We start from the raw sequence: 19,980 nt of genomic DNA, 5'->3' as shown, positions 1-19,980 counted from the left end.
TTGATTTTTTTTTCTGATGCAGCAGTATTAATGCTAATTGTAAAAATTTAAATATGACACATGCATTTAGTGCAGAAAGTAGTGTGTCCATCATTCCTGACATAAAACCTGGGGGGCCTCAGCACTTTGGCCCATGGTGTCACTATGTATCACTGTGGCAGGTCCATTTAGCACTGAGCCAGGAGCCACCCTGGCGCAGTGTGCAGGTCCTGTTCTGAGGGCCCCGCTTGTGGAGAGGACCCCAGGACCAGGTCTCAGCTTTGCCTTGCCAAGGCACCTGCTGCCTCAGTTTCCCTCTCTGTGCAGTTGTATCTGTGAAAATAGCATCTGCAATACTATGATAGACAATCTGTGTTAAAAGTTGCAGCAGGCGAGGTCAGATGGCTCGTTAGGTTTCTCTTCACTGAGTCATCCACGCAGGTACTGTGGCCTGCCTGCAGGAAACCGTCGCTGCCGTGTTCTTGGCCAGCAGGTCGCGGCTTTCTATACAAATCTCCCTTGGTCAGGGGCAAATACCTAGCTGTGAGGCTTCCTGTGTCCACAGCCCTTCCCTTCTCCCTATCTTATGTGTGCAGATCCTGTGAGGGGGCACACGTGGCCGACCTGGGTGCCTCTCGGGGGTGGTTGCCTCACAGTAGGGGGCAGGCAGATCAAGTTTGAGGTGGCTGTGACGAGGGAAAACAGGAGGTGGGCGTGGGACGAGGGTGTGAGATTGATAAGTCACTGTCTTGTGAGGTATGTGAGGGTAGAGGTGAGAGAAAGGAAAGGGGACATTTGCTGGGGGACAGCGGCAGATGGCGATGGCAGGCCACCCTGATGGAGCATGTCGGTACAGCACAGGGTTTGTTTCACAGAGAGGGGAGGGGGGCATGGGACAGAGCTGGGGTGCTGCTGTTGGGTGGGGCCGTGGCAAGTGTGGGGACGTAGCAGGCAGGCAAAGGAAGACAGAGGGCCCAGCATCCTGCAGTTCCTGCCTCAGTGTGGAGGAGACATGGGCACGGGTGGCTCTGTTTCTGTGGAACACGTCCTGTGGAAACAGTGTCCCTCTGGCTGCCTCCAGCCTCTTCTGTCCCCTTCTTCTCCCCATTCAGTGACCACATAGCCCAGTCCACACTGAGCTCAGATCTCCAGAGGCCTGGCATCTGTGGAACTCCTGCTAGGTCCTCCTGTGTGGACTGATGGGGTTCTCTGCCCAGGCAGCAGCTTGCTGTACGTGGCAGAATGTGACACACTGCTTATCAGTGGAGACGTGTGTGGTCATTCTTTTGTTGCCTGGGGAGTGTTTTTTTCAGAAGCTGTGACCACAGCTGTACTGGGCCACTGGGTGTGTTCTGGGATTTTCTGTGGGACTTCGTTCTGACCTGATCCTGTTGCACGAGCCACTGGACACTTGCACATGCTGCGAGTGTGCAGGGCAAAGCTGGATGCGGGTGGTGAATTCTCCGGGGCTATGGAGCGCAGGGTGGCTCCTCAGTCTTAGGACCTTCCTGAGTGTGAGTCAGCTGCTGGGCACCTCCAGGCCTGCCCTGGATGAGAACCCATGAACACAGGCAGAGCCACAGGGCACAGCGATACCCCACCAGTCCAGCCTTTTTGGGAATCTCTTCTCACCTTTGGGACAGTTTGAGGGACATGGGAGTGATTTCCTGTCTCACCCAGTTCCACCAGCTTTTTGACTCTTTAGGAACCGCTGTTGAGAGAATATTTTATGCTGCATTTAGAGGCTAAAGAGTAAAATCTAAACACCTGATAACTTTTGGATGTGAGAGATTCCTTAGAAGGTGCACGTGGGGCTGTGGGAGGAGGAGGGCAGGCAAGAGTGTGGGCCTCAGACTGTGACCCTCCAAAGTCACGTGGCATCCGGGAGGGCAGCAAAAGAGGGGCCTTCTGAGTCCCAGGGGGGCTCTGCTGGGAGATCCTGCAACTGTGGCTGTCCTGTTCTCGTCTCTCACAGACCTCAGAAGAGATATTTCAGCACCTGCAGAACATAGTGGATTTTGGCAAAAATGTCATGAAAGAATTTTTGGGGGAGAACTATGTTCATTGTGGGGTAAGTGATTTTTATTCATGTCTGAATTCATGGCCCTGTTTTGTATTAATAATACCAACTTCCTGGTGATCTCTTGGACTTTGTGCTTAATGATAACCCTGGTACACTTAGTCTCCAAGGGCTTTTCTCCTTCGCTGCAACAGAACAGATTCTGCAATTCCCCTTTCCTAGCTGAGAAGCATGAGGTTCAGAGAGTCCATGTGAGCTGCTGCCACCCCCGCACACACCCCCACCAGATCCCATCTCCACCCAGCCCTCCTGGAGATCCCCTGCTTGGCAAGGGCTCTCGGGTGGCATCCAGCAGCACTGAGCCTGAGGGATGGCTTTGCTCTATGCCCTCTGGGGCACCTTTGAATGAGTACTGGTTGCCCAGGGGCTGCTTACCACACCCAGGGAGGGCCCCAACTGCTTAGCCGGATTTTAGAAGCCGGGGTTTAGAAGAAAAGCTGTGCGAGGCCCTTGGCATTGCTATCTGTGCCGGGCTCTGCCGCTTCTTGGTCTCGGTCTGTGGGAGGACTGGGGTGCCAGCCCAGGCCCACCTATTGTGTGTGCCTGGGTTATTCTCTGAGCAGGTCTGCAGCCCTGAGGCCTGGACGGGCCTCTTGGTCCTGTCTGGCTGCCAAGGATGCAAGATTCGCTCCTGGCTGGTTTTCGGCACTGTTGTGGTGTTGGGGATGTTTGTGGAGGTCACGGTTTCCCTTTTAGGAGGATTCGTGTAGTTCTTATACAGGGCATGTCTGTGCCGATGGCCAGTTGGCGAGATCTGCTGGAAATGCTGCCACCCTGGCGGCCTTGCCTCATCTTATCCGAGGGGGAGTGTCTCTGGTCTTGTAGATTTTAGAACTCTCTCTGGGAGGGCGGGCTCCGGTGGCCATGGCACTTGTTGGCCATGGTAGATGTGGGAATCCCAGTGGTGGTGGCCCAGTGGGGAGGGGACTGCATTGAGGGTGGGGACAGGATCAGGAGCATCTTCAGCAGCGAGCACTGTGGCTCTGGCTTTGGCTCTGTTTTATGCTCAGATCGATGGGTCACAGTAAATGAACCTACAGTGAACAGGGCTCAGCCCACAGGGTCACCTATTAGCCTATCTTCTCTGCATCAAGACACCTGCCAGAGTGAAACAGTGCTTGCTTTTGCTCCAGGTGAACATGCCCTGACAGGACAGTTGCTGGACTCTGGTGCAATGGGAAAGTGGGCACAGAGCACATTCCAGGCGGTTGTGTGCCCCTCAGGGTGGCCAAATTGGCAGAGCCATGTGAGACCATGTGAGAGAAGAACGGATGTGTCAGCGAGTTAGGCGAAGCAGAGTGTTTCCGTCCTGTTTGTCCTGGGACAAGACACAACCAGGCCCCTTGATGAGATCTCAAGACAGAGACAGCACAGACACACCCCGGTTCCTGGCCCTGCCTAGTGGGTGTGAGTTTGGTCTGGGCCCATCTGCACAGGAGCTGGAGCATTTAGGAGACAGGGAATGGGGCAGAGGCTGCTCTTCTCGTTCTTCCAGATGCTGCTTCTTAAGTACTGGGAGGAGCGTGAAAGTTTAGAAGGTCCACCTCGCTTCTGTGGACCAAATTCTCCTGTTACCGGCCACCACCGGGGGCCAGCCTCCACTCCAGTTTGAACTTCACATGCTGATGTGTAGACTAGGCCCGGCACTCGAGGGGTGAGGGGACAGACAGGCTGGCGGCTCTTTGTCCTTCTGAACAGCCATCCCCTCATCCCTTTGAGGGCAACACCATGCCTGCCTCCCTCATCTCAGCGCTCAGGTTACAGGGCCAGGAGGGGAGTTCTGTGGGCTTTACCTCTGGTTCTTTTTAAGTGACTGCTTTGTGCAGGAGCTGGTTGTCACTGTCCTTGCCTGGTCGGGCAGATGGTATCGTCCACTCTCAGCAACATTGTCAAACTTTTAAGAGGATGGCTACTGTAAGCATTTTATTTTGACTTAAAACACAGATACACTCATTATAAAATCAGTAATTTAAAGTTGTCTGGAAGAAACGTAGGTCTTTCCACCTGGGTGCCTGTGGACTCAGGCTGGGCTGTGGCAGACAGCAATGCGGAGGTCCGTCGCCGTGTGGAACCAAGACCCATGTGGCTCTGGGTCTCCAGCCATGTGTGCCGTGGGGTGGGGGCATTTCCAGAGTGAGGAGCTCAGTGTAGTTCCTGGTGATCGTTCTCACACACGTGGCATCTGTGCCTTTTGTACTTTTGCTTTCTTTGAAATGAAGCAAGAACTTGGACTTTTGTGAGATGATCTGTGTTTTGGACTTTTGAATTTTTACATTTCCTACTCTTTTCTTTGTTTCACTTCACCTAATTCAGTACTAAATTTTTTTTAGTACGTTACCTTTCATTACTTTATAGCGTGTTTAGGTAAATGACAAAATCACAAGTGACACTGGCGCAGCAGGCTGGGAGCCGACCATTGACTGGACTGGGGTGGGTGGCAGAAGGACGTGGGTGTGGCGGGGAAGGTGTGGTCTCTCCACGGGCAGGATCCCAGCATTCTGGTTCTAGCAGGTCTCCTCTGTTCTGCCCCTTTGGGACTTTTTCAGAAGTCACAATTCTGCCACCTTGGAAATAGAGAGGACAGAGATGATGATGAGCATCATGGCTTAAATAAAAACCCTTTCATTTGGGAAACTGCAAAGAAAAGCCAAGTGGAGGGACATGCTGGCTATTGGCCACGCTGAGTCCTCCGTGGCTGAGGCACAGACTGTCTCACTGAGATTAATGATTTGATCAGACGCTGAGCTGCTCCTCCGGTGGGAACTCAGGGCCTTCATTGTTGTCTGAGGAATCAGCGAGGATCTTCCATGTGGTCTGAGAACTGCCTCAGGCCCCTGCTCTGTGTCTACAGATGCTGCAGGGACCAGAAGGGGCCGTGGGAGGGGTGCTCTGTGGTGGGAGACATTGGCTGTGAGGCTGGTCGCCACAACTGTGGACCTGGCTGCTGTGAGGAGAGCCATCTGCCCTGAGCACATTGAAATGCTGGCATCTTTGTTTAGCCTGGACATGTTCTGGAAATAATAGAGCAGCTTTTATTCCCAAAACCCACATGTGGATTTTTTTTTAGCTATAAACTTTTTGTTTATCCTGATAAAATACATATAAAATTTACCATTTTAACAATTTTTAGATGTACAGTTCTGTGGCATTAAGTGTATCTGCATCATAGTGTAACCCACATTGAGTATTTCATGTTTTTTCTTATAGGAAGTTGTTCAGCTGCCTTTAGAGTTTGTGAAACAGCTTTGTTTAAAGATACAGTCCGAAAGGCCAGGTAAGGGTGCTTTAATTTAGGAATATTGTTTGTGATTTAAAATACTCCATTTGAGAAGTATTTGAAATGATCGCCTATGTTAGGCATATGCAGTTTTCAGCAATTCTGTTGCCAGAAATTTCATTATCATGTAGAAATCCTAGGAGCACATGGGTATAATTCTGTGCATCAGAAAACCAGAGCACTGCACAGAATATATGACACTAAGAGCTAATTAGTAAAAGACCATAAACCAGCAGGCAGGAGGAGAGGGAGATGAAGGAGCTGGGGGACACCCAGGGAAGGGAAGGGTACAGGGGTGCCTGGAAGAGTCAAAAGGAAACTGAGGTGACCTGAGCCTCAGGAGGGAGGGCCTGGCCCAAGAGGGGCTGCAGGCTGGGAGCTGCCTCCCAGCCAGAGTCCAGGCCAGGTGCTTGTCCTCCTGGGGAGGAGGGAAACAAGGGGAGTTCCGTGGTCATTACCCCCACTCCCACCTTGCCCACACTTGCTTGTGGCCTTGTGGGCAGGAGCCATGTCGAAGCTTTTTTCCACAGTTATTGATCAAAGAGGTAAAGTTCAATCAGTGTTGAGGGTGGAAATGCCTCTTCCTAAAGCACAGTGAGGCAATGAGGGTGTCGAATTGGCCACTAAAATTTTTTCCTGATTTGATTTGGAAACGATTTTTTTCCTGATTTGAAAGCAAACGATTCTCTGAGTCTGGAGTCTCTGGCTGGGGCAGGGAGGAGCAGGCTACATGCTGGGAAAGGTCGGGGAGGTGGGAAACCGCAGGACAGTATCTCGGCTCGGTTCCTCATCTCCCTGAGGGCAGACTGAGGCCGGCCAGGGTGCTGCCTCCAGCTGCTCAGCCGCTCAGCTTCCCTCTGGCATTTTATAACAATCACGGTAACGAGAACTCATGCTGCCCTTCCTTATAATGGCTGGGAATAAGGCTCATGTAAAAGGAGGGAAAGCCCATCCCGGGTGCCTGGAGCCCAGGCTCTGTCCACATTAGTTTCCAGCGGAGTCGGTGCTGCAGACATATTGATGCCCCGGGGGTTGGGAAGGGCCCAGCTCTGATAAGAGCCTAGAGGCTGCAGTCTCCTCCCTCTCCCAGTTTCTGGGCTAAGGGAGTCATGGAATTAGGGGGCCATCCCCAAGACCATCCTCACTTTTGATAATTGCACATTTGGGGGTTCCTAAGACCACTCTCAGGGTTGGTGATTTGCTAGAAGGACATACAGAACTCACTGTTTTACTCATGGATATGGTTTATTACAGCAAAAGGATAAAGATGGAACCAGCCAAGGGGAGAGGCACAGGGGAGGGGTCCAAGAGAGACCCGGCACAAGCTCCTAGGTGTCCTCTCTCTGTGGGCTGTGTGGGCAGCACTTAATCTCCCAACAAGGATGTGTGACAGCACACCTGGGATTTTGCCCATCAGGAAACTCCCCGAGCCTCAGTGTCCAGTGTTTTTATTGGGGCTCAGACACATAGACACAGCTGACTGCCCATGTGGTCCAAAGGACCCTCCATAAACCACATTGCTACTGTGTGTCCTCAGGCTCCCCAGGTAAACACAAGGCTCTCGTCAGGCTCAGAGATGACACCCAGAAGCCAGGGACAAGGCCAGGTCTGTCTTGGGCAGGGCTCTTCTTGTCTCTCATACTGATGCTCAAATATGACCCTTGCTCTGTTTTCCAGAGTCTCGCTGTGACAAGGACCTGGATACTCTCAGTGGTTATGCTATGTGCCTTCCCAATTTAACCAGACTTCAGACCTACCGCTTTGCAGAGCACTGGCCGATTCTCTGTGTAGAGATTAAGGTGATCTTTTGTTGAGGGGGAAATCATATGGGTAAAAGGGGAAAGGTCAGTCCTGGGTTGTAAGTCTGAGAGTAATCTGCCCCGAGTACGTTCCCACAGAAACGTGTTCTTTGGGCCCTGTGGCCCCTTCTCAGGTCCAGGCACCCTCGGCTCTTGGAGCCTCCACTTGCTTCCCTTTCCTTCCAGAGGTGTCACTGCATCCTGATGCTCTGGTTCCTCCCATAGCCTCCCAGAGCCCAGATTTAGGCTCATTCCTGGGAGCCGATGACAGGAGAGCCTGTCTTGCATGGCGGTGCTGGGACAGTCCCTGGTTGAGAGTTGCCAGAGGGAAGTGCATTGGGCCCGACCCCTCAGCCCTGTTGTCCTCAGACAGTGCCAATGGCCAGGGTCCCGGCCTTCCTCTGTGCTTCTCTGGGCTGCGCCCTATTGGCGCTTGGCTGCTGCTCACTGTGTTGCAGGAGCCCCGTGTGTGGGTGGCCCTGTAGACTGGGGGGCTCTCCTTGTCCTGCTCAGGAGGGATTTCCCTGGAGGCACAAAGGCCACTGTGACCCTCAGGGGTGCCGAAGTCCTGAATTTCTTGCCTGGTGCAGGGCAGTGAGCCGGGGGCCCCCTTGCCTCAGCTCTCTGCCGCCCACGTCGGGAGTGGGCACCGGGGCCCCTCAGGAAGCTACCTAACACATCCTGGCTGTCATCTGTCTCCTTCCTCCAAACCTCTCAGGCAGTGACTCTGGGTGTCTTTGGCCTGAACACTTGTGCCTCGTGATCCTTGCGTGTGGGTAGATGTTCTGCTTCCCCAGCCACATCCTCAGCATCCGAGGCTGAGCACTGGTCTTGCTTATTGTGTGTGCCAAGAGGCAGCAGCTGGGGTTCCCTGCCATTCTGGGAGCCTAGCAACTATCAGATGGGCCCCTGTCAGGCCACACGCTAGTGTCAGCGGGAACAATGGTTCTGCTTCTTGGAGCTGTGAACCCTGTGCCCATCTCCACTGCTTAGAATCTTCTAGTCACATTCTTTAATGGAAGCACAAAGCTGCTCTGTGTTGTGCTTGTGTCAAGCCAGCACAGAGGCACCACCGATCTCCCCCAGTGAGAGTTCTGGCCGTGGGTGCTGTAGAGGCAGAGATGTTTGTATGATGTGCTGAGGGAAGCGGTGTTCCCACCGGGAGCTGAAAATGAAAACGGCTTCTGGGGACCTGTACACCTGACGCATGCTGCACTCCCTTGTCTTGTAGTTAGTGATATGTCTATTTAAAGGTATGTGATTTCCTCCTAAGCATTTTTTCCTCTTTGTTTATTTTACAGCCAAAATGTGGGTTTATTCCTTTCTCCAGTGATGTCACACATGAGATGAAGCATAAGGTCTGTCGTTACTGCATGCACCAGCACCTCAAGGTGAGAAGACTGATGTGTGGGCTCTGCTGCTCTGGGTAGGGTACAGGGGTGTCATTGTAGCTTGCTGCAACCTCAAACTCCTGGGCTCAAGCGATCCTTCTGCCGCAGCCTCCCTAGTAGCTGGGACTACAGGCGGGTGCCACCACGCCCGGCTAACTTTTTAATTTTTTTGTAGAGACAGGGTCTCTCTATTGCCCAGGCTGGTCTCGAACTCCTGGCCTCAAGCAATCCTCCCATCTTGGCCTCCCAGAGTGCTAGGATTACATGCGTGGGCCACTGTGCCTGGCCCTCCAGAAATTTTTATTACCTCAAAAAAGAAACTCTGTCCCCATTAGCAGTCACTTTCCATTTTCCCCTCCTGCTAGCTCCTGGCAACCAACAATCTATTTTCTCTCTGTGGCTTTCCCTATTCTGGGTATTTCCTATAAATAGAATCATATAATGTGTAGCCTTTGTGATTCTTTCACTTTGCATAATGTTTTGAGGTTCGTCCATGTTGTGGCATGTGTCAGCACTTCATTCCTTTTATGGTTGAATAATAATCCGTTGTGTGAAGGTAGCACATTTTGTTTATCCATTCATCTATCGAATGGAATTCCAACGTGTCCACTTTTTGGCTATTGTGAATAGCGCTGCTGTGAACATTGATATACCTATACTTGTTTGAGTCCCTAGTTTCATCTCTTGGGTAGATTCCCAGGAGCAGAATTGCTGAGTCTTAAGGTAATCCTACGTTTAACTTTTGGAGGAACCACCAGACTGTTTTGTGCAGCAGCTGGACCATTTTACATTCCTATCAGCAGTGTGCAAACCTTCCAGTTTCTCAGTATCCTCGCCAACATTTCTTATTGTCCATTTTTGTAGTTCCAAGCATCCTAATGGTTGTGGGGTAATATCTCATTATGGTTCTTTTGCTCATTTTAAAATTGTATTTTTGTTGTTGGTGAATTATAGGTGTTCTCTATATATTCCAAAATGTGTTAGAATCAGGAAGTATCATGCTTCCAGCTTTTCTTCTTTTTCAATATTATTTTGGCTGTTTGGGGCCCCTTATAATTACATATGAATTTGGGATCAGTTTTTCATTTCTGCAAAAAAAGGCTGTTGGAATTTTGACAGATTATGTGACTCTAGATCACTTAGGTAGTATTGTCGTCTTAACAATATTCATGAACATAGGGTACTTTTCCATTTATTTGGTCTTTAATTTCTTCAGCCACACGGTTTTCGGTGTACAAGTCTTTCAGTACTTTGGTTAAGTTTATTTCTAGGTATTTTATTCTTTTGGAATATTATAAATGTCCTTGTAAATGGAATTGCTTCCTTAATTTCCTTTTCAGATTGTTCATTGCTGGTGTATAGAAATGACTGATTTTTGTGTGTTGATCTTATACCCTGCAACTTTGCTTGGTTTTTTAAATTCTAGTAGCATTCTTGTGGATTCTTTGGATTTTTCTGTATAGCGGATCAGGCCATTTATGAATAGAGAGTTTCACTTTTTCCTTTACAGTTTGAATGCCGTTAGCTTGTCAATTTCTACAAAGAAATCAGTTAAGATTTTGATAGGGATTCCACTGAATCTGTAGATCAATTTGGAAAGTATTGCCACTTTAACAGTATTAATACTTTAGTTGTGAACACAGGATGTCTTTCCATTTATTTAGGTCTTTAATTTTTTCAATGATGTTTTATAGTTTTCTGTGTATAAGTCTTATACTTCTTTTGTTAGATTTATTCCTAAGTATTTTATTTTTTTGGATGCTATTGTCAATGGAAATTTTTTTATTTCACTTTCAGATTATACATTGGTAATACATAAAATACAATTGATTTTTAAAATATGTATATTTTTAATTGTGATGAAATACATATGATGTAAAATTTGCCATCTTAACCACTAAGTATACAGTTCATTGGCATTAAGTACATTCACATTTTTGTGCAACCATCACCACCATCCATCTTCAGAACTCTTTTCGTCTTTCAAAACTGAAACCCTTTACCTATTAAACCATAACTGCCCATTTCCTCCTAAAACCCAGCCCCTGGCAACTACCATTCTATTTCTAGTAATAGAATGTTACTATTCTAGTTACCTCATGTAAGTGGAATCATGTGACTTTTTGTGACTGGCTTATTTCACTTAGTATAATATCCTCTTAGTTCAATCATGTTGTAGCGTGTGTCAGAATTTCCTTTTTAAGGCTGAATAATATTTCACTATATACATACCACATCTTGTTTATCCATTCATCAGTCAGAAGAAACTTGGTTTGCTTCCACCTTTCGGTTATTGTGAATAGTGCTGCTCTCCCTGGTCTCAGTTTTTTTGTGTATACATTCAGAAGTGGAATTGCTGATCATTTGGTAATTCTGGGTTTAATTATGAGGAACCATCATACTATTTTCCATTTTATAGCTGTATCATTTTACATTCCCATCAGCAATGTATGAGGGTTCCAGTTTCCCTACAACTTTGTCAGCACTTGTTATTTCTGGTTTTTTGATAGTAGCCATTTTAATGAGCGTGAGGTGAGAAATACAATTGATTGATGGTTATTGATCTTGTATCCTGTCACTTTGCTGTACTTGCTCATTTGCTATAATTTTTTTTTGTGTGTGGATTCTTAGAATTGTCTGTATACATGATTAGATCATTTGCAGATAGAAATAGTTTTACTTCTTTCTTTCCTATCTGGATGCCCTTTATTTGTTTTTCTTCCCTAATTGCCCTGGCCAGAACTTGCAGTACAATGTTATATGAAATATTGAGACATCCTTGTCTTGTTCTTGTTCTTGATCTTAGGGAGAAAGCTTTCAGTCTTTCACCATCGAATTTGTAATGTTTGCTGTGTGTTTTTCATAGATGTTCTTTTGAGTGTTTTTATTTTTGTTTAATACTGAAAGGATGCTGGATTTTGTAAAATGCTTGTCCTGTATCTATTGAGATGATCCTAGATCATGAGGCGCATTCCTCTATTAATATGGCTTATTACATTAGTTGAGTTTTATATGTTGGACTACTCTTGCATTTCTGGGTTAAATCCCATTTCATCTATAATCCCTTTAATATGCTACTGAATTTGGTTTACTAGGGTTTTTTTTTTTTTTTTTTTTGAGGATTTTTTAATCATAAGGGATGTTGGTGTGTAGTTTTCTAGTGATATCTTTGGCTTTGTTACTATTGTAATAACAGGCTTCACAGAATGAGTTAGCAAGTGTTTCCTTTACTTTGCTCTTTAATTTTTTTGGAAGAGTTTGATTATTGGTGTTGATTCTTTTTTAAATGTTTGGTAGGATTCACTAGTGAAGCCATCTGGTCCTGGGCTTTTCTTTTATGGTAGATTTTTGCTTATGGATTCAGTCTCTTATTATCAGTCTGTTGTGATTTCTATTTCTTGAGTCAGTTATTGGTAGTTGTATGTTACTAGTAATTTGTCCATTTTGTCTAATTTGTTTGCATGCAGTTGTTCATAGCATTCCTTTATAATCTTTTTACTTCTGCGATGTCGGCAGTAGTGTCCCTTCTTTTGTTCCTGATGTTAGTGATTTGAGTCTTCTCTTTTTTCTTTGTCTAGGCAAAGGATTGTGTCATATTTGTTGATCTTTCAAAGAAACAACTTTTGATTTTGTTCATTTTCTCTGTTTTCTCTCCTACTTAATATTTCACTTATCTCCACTCCAGTGTTTCCTTACCTCTGCTTACTTTAGGTTTAGTTTGTTACCTTTTTCTGGTTTCATAAGGTCAAAGGTTAGGTTATTGATTTGAGAATGTTCATCTTTTTAATATAGATGTTTACAACTATGAATTTTCCTCCAAGTAACTGCTTTCTCTTTATCCCATAAGCTTTGATATGTTGTGTTTTCATTTTTATTTACCTTAATTTATTTTGTGATTTCTCCTTTGATTTCTTCTTTGACTCATTGATGATATGGAGTGTTTAATTTTCACATATTTGTGAGTTTCTCAAATTGTCCTTTAATACTGATTTCTGATTTCATTCCACTATGTTTAGAGAACATTGATCACGTGATTTCACTCATTTTACATTTATTGAGACTTGTTTTGTGATTTAACATAAGGTTTGTCTTTAAGAATGTTCCATGTTTACTTGAGAAGAATGTGTAATCTGCTATTTTTGGCTGTAGTGTTCTATGGATATGTTAGGGCTAGTTGGTTTATATAGTGTTCTTCCTTGTTGACTTCTTGTGTAGTTCTGTGTATTAATTTAACATCTTAACCTAAATGGTCTAGTACAGATAGTACCAACTTAATTTCAGTAAAATATAAAAGTTTTGCTGCTTTCCCCCTCCTTTGGATGTTATCATGATACAAATGACATCTTTCCACATCATGTGCTTGTCAGTACAGATTTGTAATTGTTGGCCTTTGCAATTGTCCTTTAAATCAGATAGGAGGGAAAAAAACCCAAAATATATTTGTACCTTCTTTTATGTTTACCTATGTATTAATAGTTACCTTTACTGGTGCTGTTAATTTCTTCTTGTGGATTTGAGTTTCTGTCCAGTATCTTTCAGCCTACAGGACTCCTTTTAGTATTTCTTATAGGGCAGGTTTGCTAACAACAGATTCTTTTAGTCATTGTTTATATGGCAATGTCTTACTTCCTTATTTTCTAAGGATAGTTTGGTTAGATTTAGAATTTTTGGATGACAGTCTTTTTCTTTTAGCACTGGGGATATGTCATACCCCTCCCTGCCTTCTGGCTTTATGGTTTCTGATGAGAAATCAGCTGTTAATCTTAGGAGGGTTCTTTGTGCCTGATACCAGTCACTTCTCTCTTGCTGCTTTTTAAGATGTCTTTGTCCTTTGACAGTTTATGACATGTCTAGGTGTGGATCTCTTGGGCTGTATCCTAAAATTCACCGATTATCTCTTCTGCCTGCTCAGTCTACTGTTAGGCCCCTATGTTACTTTTTCATTTTGGTTATTGTATGTTTCAACTACAGAATTTCTATTTGGTTTCTTTTTCTCTTTGGTTTCTTTATAGACTCTATTTGTTGAGATATTACTCTGTTTATTCTTTTTAGTTCTTTGTCCCTGGTTTCCTTTAACTCTAAGCATATTTAACATAGTTGACTTAAGTCTGAATAAGTCCAGTGTCTGGGCCTCCTCAGAGGCAGTGTGTTGATTGCTTTTGTCCTTGTATATGGGCCATACTTTCTTGTTTCATTTCATGTTTTGTGAAACAGCTTTCTTGTTTCTTTGCATTATATTCTTGAAAATGGATATTTTCAACAATATAATGTGGCCACTCTGGAAAGTAGGTTCTGCCCGCTCCTGAGGATTTGTTATTGTTCCTTTGATAGTTATTGTTTCTTTAGAGACTTTTCTCTGCTAATTTTGTGAAATCTGTATTCTTGGTCATGTATGGCCACTGAAGTCTCTGCTCAGTTGGCTTAATGGGCAGCTAATACTTCGATAGATATTTTCTTAAACGCTTGGAACCAATAAGTCTCCCAGGCTTTGCCAAGGGGCTCTGTGTGCGCTTGTGGCCCACTCAGCACTCAGCAGTGTGACTGACGCTCTCTGCCTTGGCTTCCACTTCCAATGAGCCTCAGATCTGCTCAGAGCTAAGGGCTTTCTAGGTCTTTCCTGAGCCTGTGCATGGCTTTCTAGATTCCCAGTAATAAGCTGGAGCTTTTCAAAGCCTCTGTGTACATTTCATTACTCAGCTTTTTGTTTTTAGCTTTAGGTTAGCCTATTGCTCCCACCGTTACCCGCTGTCTCAGGAAGCCATGAAGTTAAACAACTACCTCTAAATATTTTTGACAAATGCCCCTGGGAAAAAGGCCTCCTGCACTGGTGAGCTCTGAGTCGGGTCAGTGAAAGGTACCTGGCAAACGAGGATCTTCCTGGGAACCGAGAGACAGGTCGAATGACGGCAGTCCTCTGAGAATGAGGCTTTGGAGACGCTCTTGCCCTGCTCTGCGTGCTCTGTGGCAGCCAGGCTGCCAGTTTGCACTGTGACTGCAGCTGCTGGTTTTCAGAGTTCCCTTGGAGCTAGAGGTGGGGGTGGGAATAGGGGATTTAAAGTGCCAAAAAGCTCACTCTTACTACAGTAAGTGCTTCCTGGATTGTTGCAAATCTTTGGTCAGTTTTCTCAGAAAACTGGCAAAAATGGTCAGAATCAAAAATTCTGGTGAACTCTGGAAATTGACCAACATCACCTTCTTTTCTTTGTGGAGTTACAACTTTCTAGGCTCTTGGGAAAAGAAAGTGTGTGAGCCATTCCCTTTCACTGTCAACGTATATGACAGATTTTTAAGAAATATTTTTTGCTGTGAAGCAATAGCTGCTCATGTAACTGGTAGAATATGACATTGTCTGAATTAGGTCACCTGCCTTCCCAGCTAGGTCATATTTTCAGTTTGTACATCTTTCTATCTAGACTTCTTCCTGTGACAACAAAAACATGCATATGATTTGGGTAAAAATGACATGGAGATGCCTTTCTCTCCAACGTTCTGATGTTTGCTTGCCTGTGTGTGCATGGACATACTCTTATAAGGCAAAAATGGGATTATGCTGTATGTACTTTGTCTGCTAATTGCTTTTCTTCACTTAAATAACCCTTGAGCATTGTATGTTGTATATCCTTTAAGGCCTTTTCAGTGCATATTTGGATGTGTGCATGTATGTTTGCACAGATACTTTTTTTGTTAAGCAAAAGTGACATCATACTACATGCATTGTTTTGCCATTTGTTTTTTTCCTTGAATAAATCTTGGTGGTTCTTAGTTCTGCCCCTTTCTGGTAGTGGCTCTATATCATGTATTCACTCCTTCACTCAGCAGGCCGCTTGCGGTGCTGGCCCCACTGAGTGGATGGGCTGAGATTGAGTGACCCTCAGTGGTGACTGTCTCTCTTGGCTCCAGGGTGTTGCTGTTATCATCATGACTGCAGTGGACATCTTGTCTCTGTACTTGTTTGCGTTGTGCTAGTTTTTCTAGATTCATTATAGATTTGCCAAGTTGGGGGCATGCACATTTTAAATTTTGATGTGTACCAGCAAGTTGCCTTTCAAAAGGTTATGCCAGTTTATCTTCCCACTGGCAACGTGAAATTATTTGTTAACCACATACTCCCTGTTACTGGATACTATAACTCTAAAGATTTGTTAATCTCATTACCCAAATCCAGCCGTGTAATGTTAAGGTAACTGCTGCTTTCTTCCTTGCTTGTGTGAAGGGCTGGGTCTCAGAGCCGGGGCCGAGGTTTCCTGGAGTGCCGGCCTGGTGGCCCCCTCCCCTACTTAGTGACGTGCATCTGCAACGGTGGTGGCGCCTTTTCCAGGGCAGGGCTGCAGCCCATCTTAACCGTCTTCCATCACTTACGCTGTTCTGTGTGTTCTCGTTGGCACAGTGCAGTCCCAACAGCCAGTCATTTGGTGCCCTCCTGTTGGTGTTTTCACAGGTAGCAACTGGGAAGTGGAAGCAGATAAGTAAATACTGTCCCCTCGATCTCTACTCAGGGTAAGGGAACACTTCTTCTTTGCCCCCTTGTGTCGCATTCCCTGGAGGTGGGGGTGGTGTCCTGCGGGAGGTGTCCTGTGAGGTGGGGTGGGGAAGCTATTTATGAGGTAGGGCTGGGGTGGGGAGTGCCTCTTCAGGGTCCCCTTTGCCATGAGCACCTGAATTCCCCAGGGCTTCGAGCTCACGGCTTGATGTGGTGGCTCACTTACTGGTTTTTCCCCCATCCAAATTGTGACCAGATTTGAAAACCCTCGACTCCCACCCATGTGGACCCTCACAGTTTATTGCTTAAGTCTTTGCTCACTTGCTACTCTGCAGATATTGAAAAGTGTGTGGCTCTGGTGGCTGCTTCTGCGAGGGCAAGGCCCGGCCAGCCATAAGGCTCTTGGGTCTCTGCTGCCCACCTGGGCCTGCGCCTCACTCTCTGCGGCCTGGCAGCTTGGCAGTGCGCCCTGTGCACTGCTTGCCTGGGCAGCCCAGGGCTCAGTCCCTGGCCCAGAGCCTTCATGGTCAGGGAGGCTGGTAGGGCTCCCGTCTCCCACTACCCCTGCCTCAGCCACAGTCCCTCATGTCTCTCTTGGGCCCAGGGTTCGGGCCCACCCCCTCCTCCTGCCTCCGGTGGGCATGTGCCTGGCTGTGGAGCCATGTCTGTGACCCACTGGGGCGGGTGGCAGCCGTGAGGGGCTGTAGTTGGGGGAGATGTCACTGGACCTAGGCAGGCTCTGGGTTTCCCAGTTCAGCCCCGGGAGCACTGGCATGTCCTCTGAGCCACAAGCAGGTGTGTGTGCAGGGACAGGTCAATTCCAGCTGCTTTTAAATCTTGTCAACCCTTTCCCCTTCTAGAAACAAACAGAGAATGCACTTTGCCTTGAAGAGTTTGCTGCAGGAGGCACAGAACAACTTAAAGATATTTAAGGTAAGCTGCTTCCATGTTATGGTGGTTTCGGGGTAGAGCTGCAGGTGAACCCGCGGCACTCTGTCTCTGATGACAGGATTTGGGGGACCACAAAGATGAGGGCGAGAGGCTGGGCTGCGTGAGGCACAATCCTGCATGTCTGACATCCCCTCTGGGGGTCCTCATGCCTCCATTGTCCACACAGTTGTCCACACGCCCCTATCGGCTTGCACTTTCCAGCCCCAGACCTTTGCCCGTCTTTTTTCTGAGACCGTCCATAAGCACAACATCTGTGTGACCCCAGGTTGTCTGTAGCCCTGGGGTACACCACGTCAAAGCCTTGGCCACTGCTGGATTGGTCTCAGTCTCCCCTTATGTGTAGATTGGACAAGGATGGCTCAGGTCAGTTGTTGTCCTGACCTGGGGGTCACTGAGGCCCCGGGGCTGCCTGGCCTGCCGCTGGGAGTGGGGCCAAAGGGGGCGGGAGGAGAAGGTGGAGCTGGGTAGGTTTGGGGCATCAGCGGAGGAGAGGCTGTGGGAGGAAGGGGACAAGGTTGGGGGCAGGGCTGGCCTAGGTGGCAGTTGGGGGATGTGCCTTTTGCCTGTGTTGGAGATGTGTTCCCTTGGGTCCCCCTTGTCATCGCCCCAGTCCTGGTCCTAGCCTCATGAACCGTTACACGTAAGTGGCAGCTGGGGACAGGATCCTGGGCTTCCTGCAGGAGCTGGGCCGCTGGCAGCCCTCACAGGTGTTGGATCCGAGTACGGAGGCAGAGTCACTGGGCACTGGCCTCTTGGCTCCCGGTGCCGTGGTCTGGAGGAGGGAACTGACGGATTGAAGCCCTGTCCTCCCTTGCTGCTCCGTGTGGCCCATGCCCTGCTGCCCACCAGACACCCCTCAGCAGTGTGCGGATGGGGCTGTTCTTGACCCGCCTGCCTGGATCTGGCTCAGAAATCCTGCTGTCCTGGCCACTGGCCAGAGTGAGTGACTTTATTCCCTGTCCGCCTCCACCTTCCCAAATCTAGGAAAGGAAGACATATTTCAAGGGCAGTTTTTAATTTTTAACTTTTTTTAAGGACTTAAGAAATAGATTCTCGTTCATCGGGGGATTTGTTTGAAGCTTGCAGTGAGGCTGGCATTTTGTCCCAAGTGGACCCTTTTCTGACCTTGTCAGACCCACACCTAAGGTCTCCAGGGCCCAGGACCCCGGCTGCCTGCTGCTTCTGTTAAAGTCAGCATGGAAAAATCTTGAGATTAATGAACACTTTCAAAAGAAATAGATTAAGAGAAGTGACACAGAATGGCTTTTTAAGATAACAGGACAGCACCACGACTGTTATCCATCCTGCGTTCCCGTCAGCTTTCCTGAGCAGCCCAGGCCGCCAACCATGTCCAACTTAGTGCTCAAACCCAGCAAGGCAGAAAACTCCCAAAGCTCTGCAGTTCCAGGTGTGGAGAAGGTGCCTGGTTGTGGTCGGTGACCCCACACTGGGCACTTGTGCTGAGGGGCACGGGGGGCTTGCAGGGTGTTTGGCACGGAGCTGCTGCTCTCTGCCCGAGGTCATGGATACCACATGAGGTCCCTGAGTGGCTGCATTTGTACATGTCAGATGCCACCCACCTGCCCCAGACCTCGGCCTGTGCCCCCAGCACACCTCCTGCCTGCCTCCCGTGCTGGCACACCTCCCAGCCCCTGCCAGCGTGGCCAGCAGCGGTCTCAGTTGTGTCCCTATCACACTGAGGGCTCAGATGGTGCCCAGAACAGCAGATTCCCAGGGAAGGTGCCGCAGGACCCAGTGAGGGAGGAGAGCCCGTCCACACCTCTTGAGAGCTGGGATTGTCCCCATCTGTGGCAGCTGATTAATGCAAAACTTAGCTTGAAACAACCACTTGTCCCCTCACGGTTTCTGGGGCTGGGAGTTGAGCAGCAGCTCAGCTCGTTCTTGCCTGGCGTCTCTGGAGGCTGGGGCTCACCTGAAGTCTTGCCTGGGGCCAGCAGTCTCAGTGCCCAGCCTTGTGGGACTCCATAGTGCTGCCCAGTGTGGCCTCTGTGATCCTAGGAGAGCCACCAAGACGGAGGCCATGGGATCTGTTATAACTGAATCTTGCAGGTGGTGTGCCATTGCTTCTACCCGTATTCTGTTGGTCACACTGATCAAACCCAGCGTGGAGAGGACTCCAGTGTGTGTGAGGAGGATGCAGGGGCTATGGGGGCCTGTCCTGGAAGTGCTGATCACGCCATCTTAGGGATGAAGGGATGAGGTTCAGACAGGTTCACCACTCTCCTGGAGTTGGCTGCTACTCCGGGGCCTTTTCCCCAGACACCACACGGACCCCCATAAAAGTTGGCTTTGGGCCTGCTGGCTATGACAGCAGATGTCCCTACCTCCACCCTGGGAACATCTGAATCTGAACATTAGTGCCGTAAAGAGTTTCTTTGCTGGGCATGATTTAAGAAGGCAGGATGTTCTCAAACATGAAGTTTCCACACTGGTGACACCAGCAGCTTCTCCCACCGCAGGCCCTGGCTCAGGCTGCACCGCCCAGCACCGGGGTCACCCGGGGCCGGGGCCTGGCCCTGAGCCCAGGTCATATTCTTCCGCGGTGCTGGTGCTGACCACAGACCACCGCCCTCACAATTGCCCGCTCCTGGCCCGAGCTGAGTCCCTTGACTTTGCAGTAGCTGAGCTGGTGTCTTTGGGAGTTTGTTGTTTTGTGCTGAGAGCATTTACTCATGGCTTCCAAATGAGCCGTGGCTCACCGAGGGTGCTTGTCCGGCAAAGGCACTGGTCTTCAGAGATTTTTTTGTTTGTTTTGTTTTCTTTTCTTTTTTTTTTTTTTCCTTTTTTTGAGACAGGATCTCACTCTGTCACTTGGGCTAGAGTGCGGTGGTGTCATCATAACTCACTGCAACCTCAACCTCCTGGGTTCAAGCCATCCTCCTGCCTCAGCCTCTGGGTAGCTGGGACTACAGACACGCATGCCACCATGCCCGGCTAATTTTTTTATTTTTTATAGAGACGGCTCTTGCTGTTGCCCAGCCAGGCTGGTCTTGAACTCTTGG

General features: G+C 48.0%; 1 protein-coding gene across 1 annotated transcript in view; it reads left to right on the top strand.

Moving 5' to 3' along the window:
• Positions 1-19,980, top strand: part of IPPK (inositol-pentakisphosphate 2-kinase) — a 50,986-nt gene that overhangs the window by 10,336 nt on the left and 20,670 nt on the right. Inside the window, exons 3-8 of the mRNA XM_069476277.1 lie at positions 1,955-2,050; positions 5,267-5,333; positions 7,014-7,135; positions 8,437-8,526; positions 15,965-16,023; positions 16,867-16,939. Coding sequence (XP_069332378.1) covers positions 1,955-2,050; positions 5,267-5,333; positions 7,014-7,135; positions 8,437-8,526; positions 15,965-16,023; positions 16,867-16,939 — 507 coding nt within the window. The remainder of the gene's footprint in view (positions 1-1,954; positions 2,051-5,266; positions 5,334-7,013; positions 7,136-8,436; positions 8,527-15,964; positions 16,024-16,866; positions 16,940-19,980) is intronic.

Source organism: Eulemur rufifrons, chromosome 7 (genome assembly GCF_041146395.1).
Source record: "Eulemur rufifrons isolate Redbay chromosome 7, OSU_ERuf_1, whole genome shotgun sequence".
Taxonomy (NCBI): domain Eukaryota; kingdom Metazoa; phylum Chordata; class Mammalia; order Primates; family Lemuridae; genus Eulemur; species Eulemur rufifrons.
Note: the sequence above shows the minus strand (reverse complement) of the source record. Positions and strands in the feature narration are given on the sequence as shown.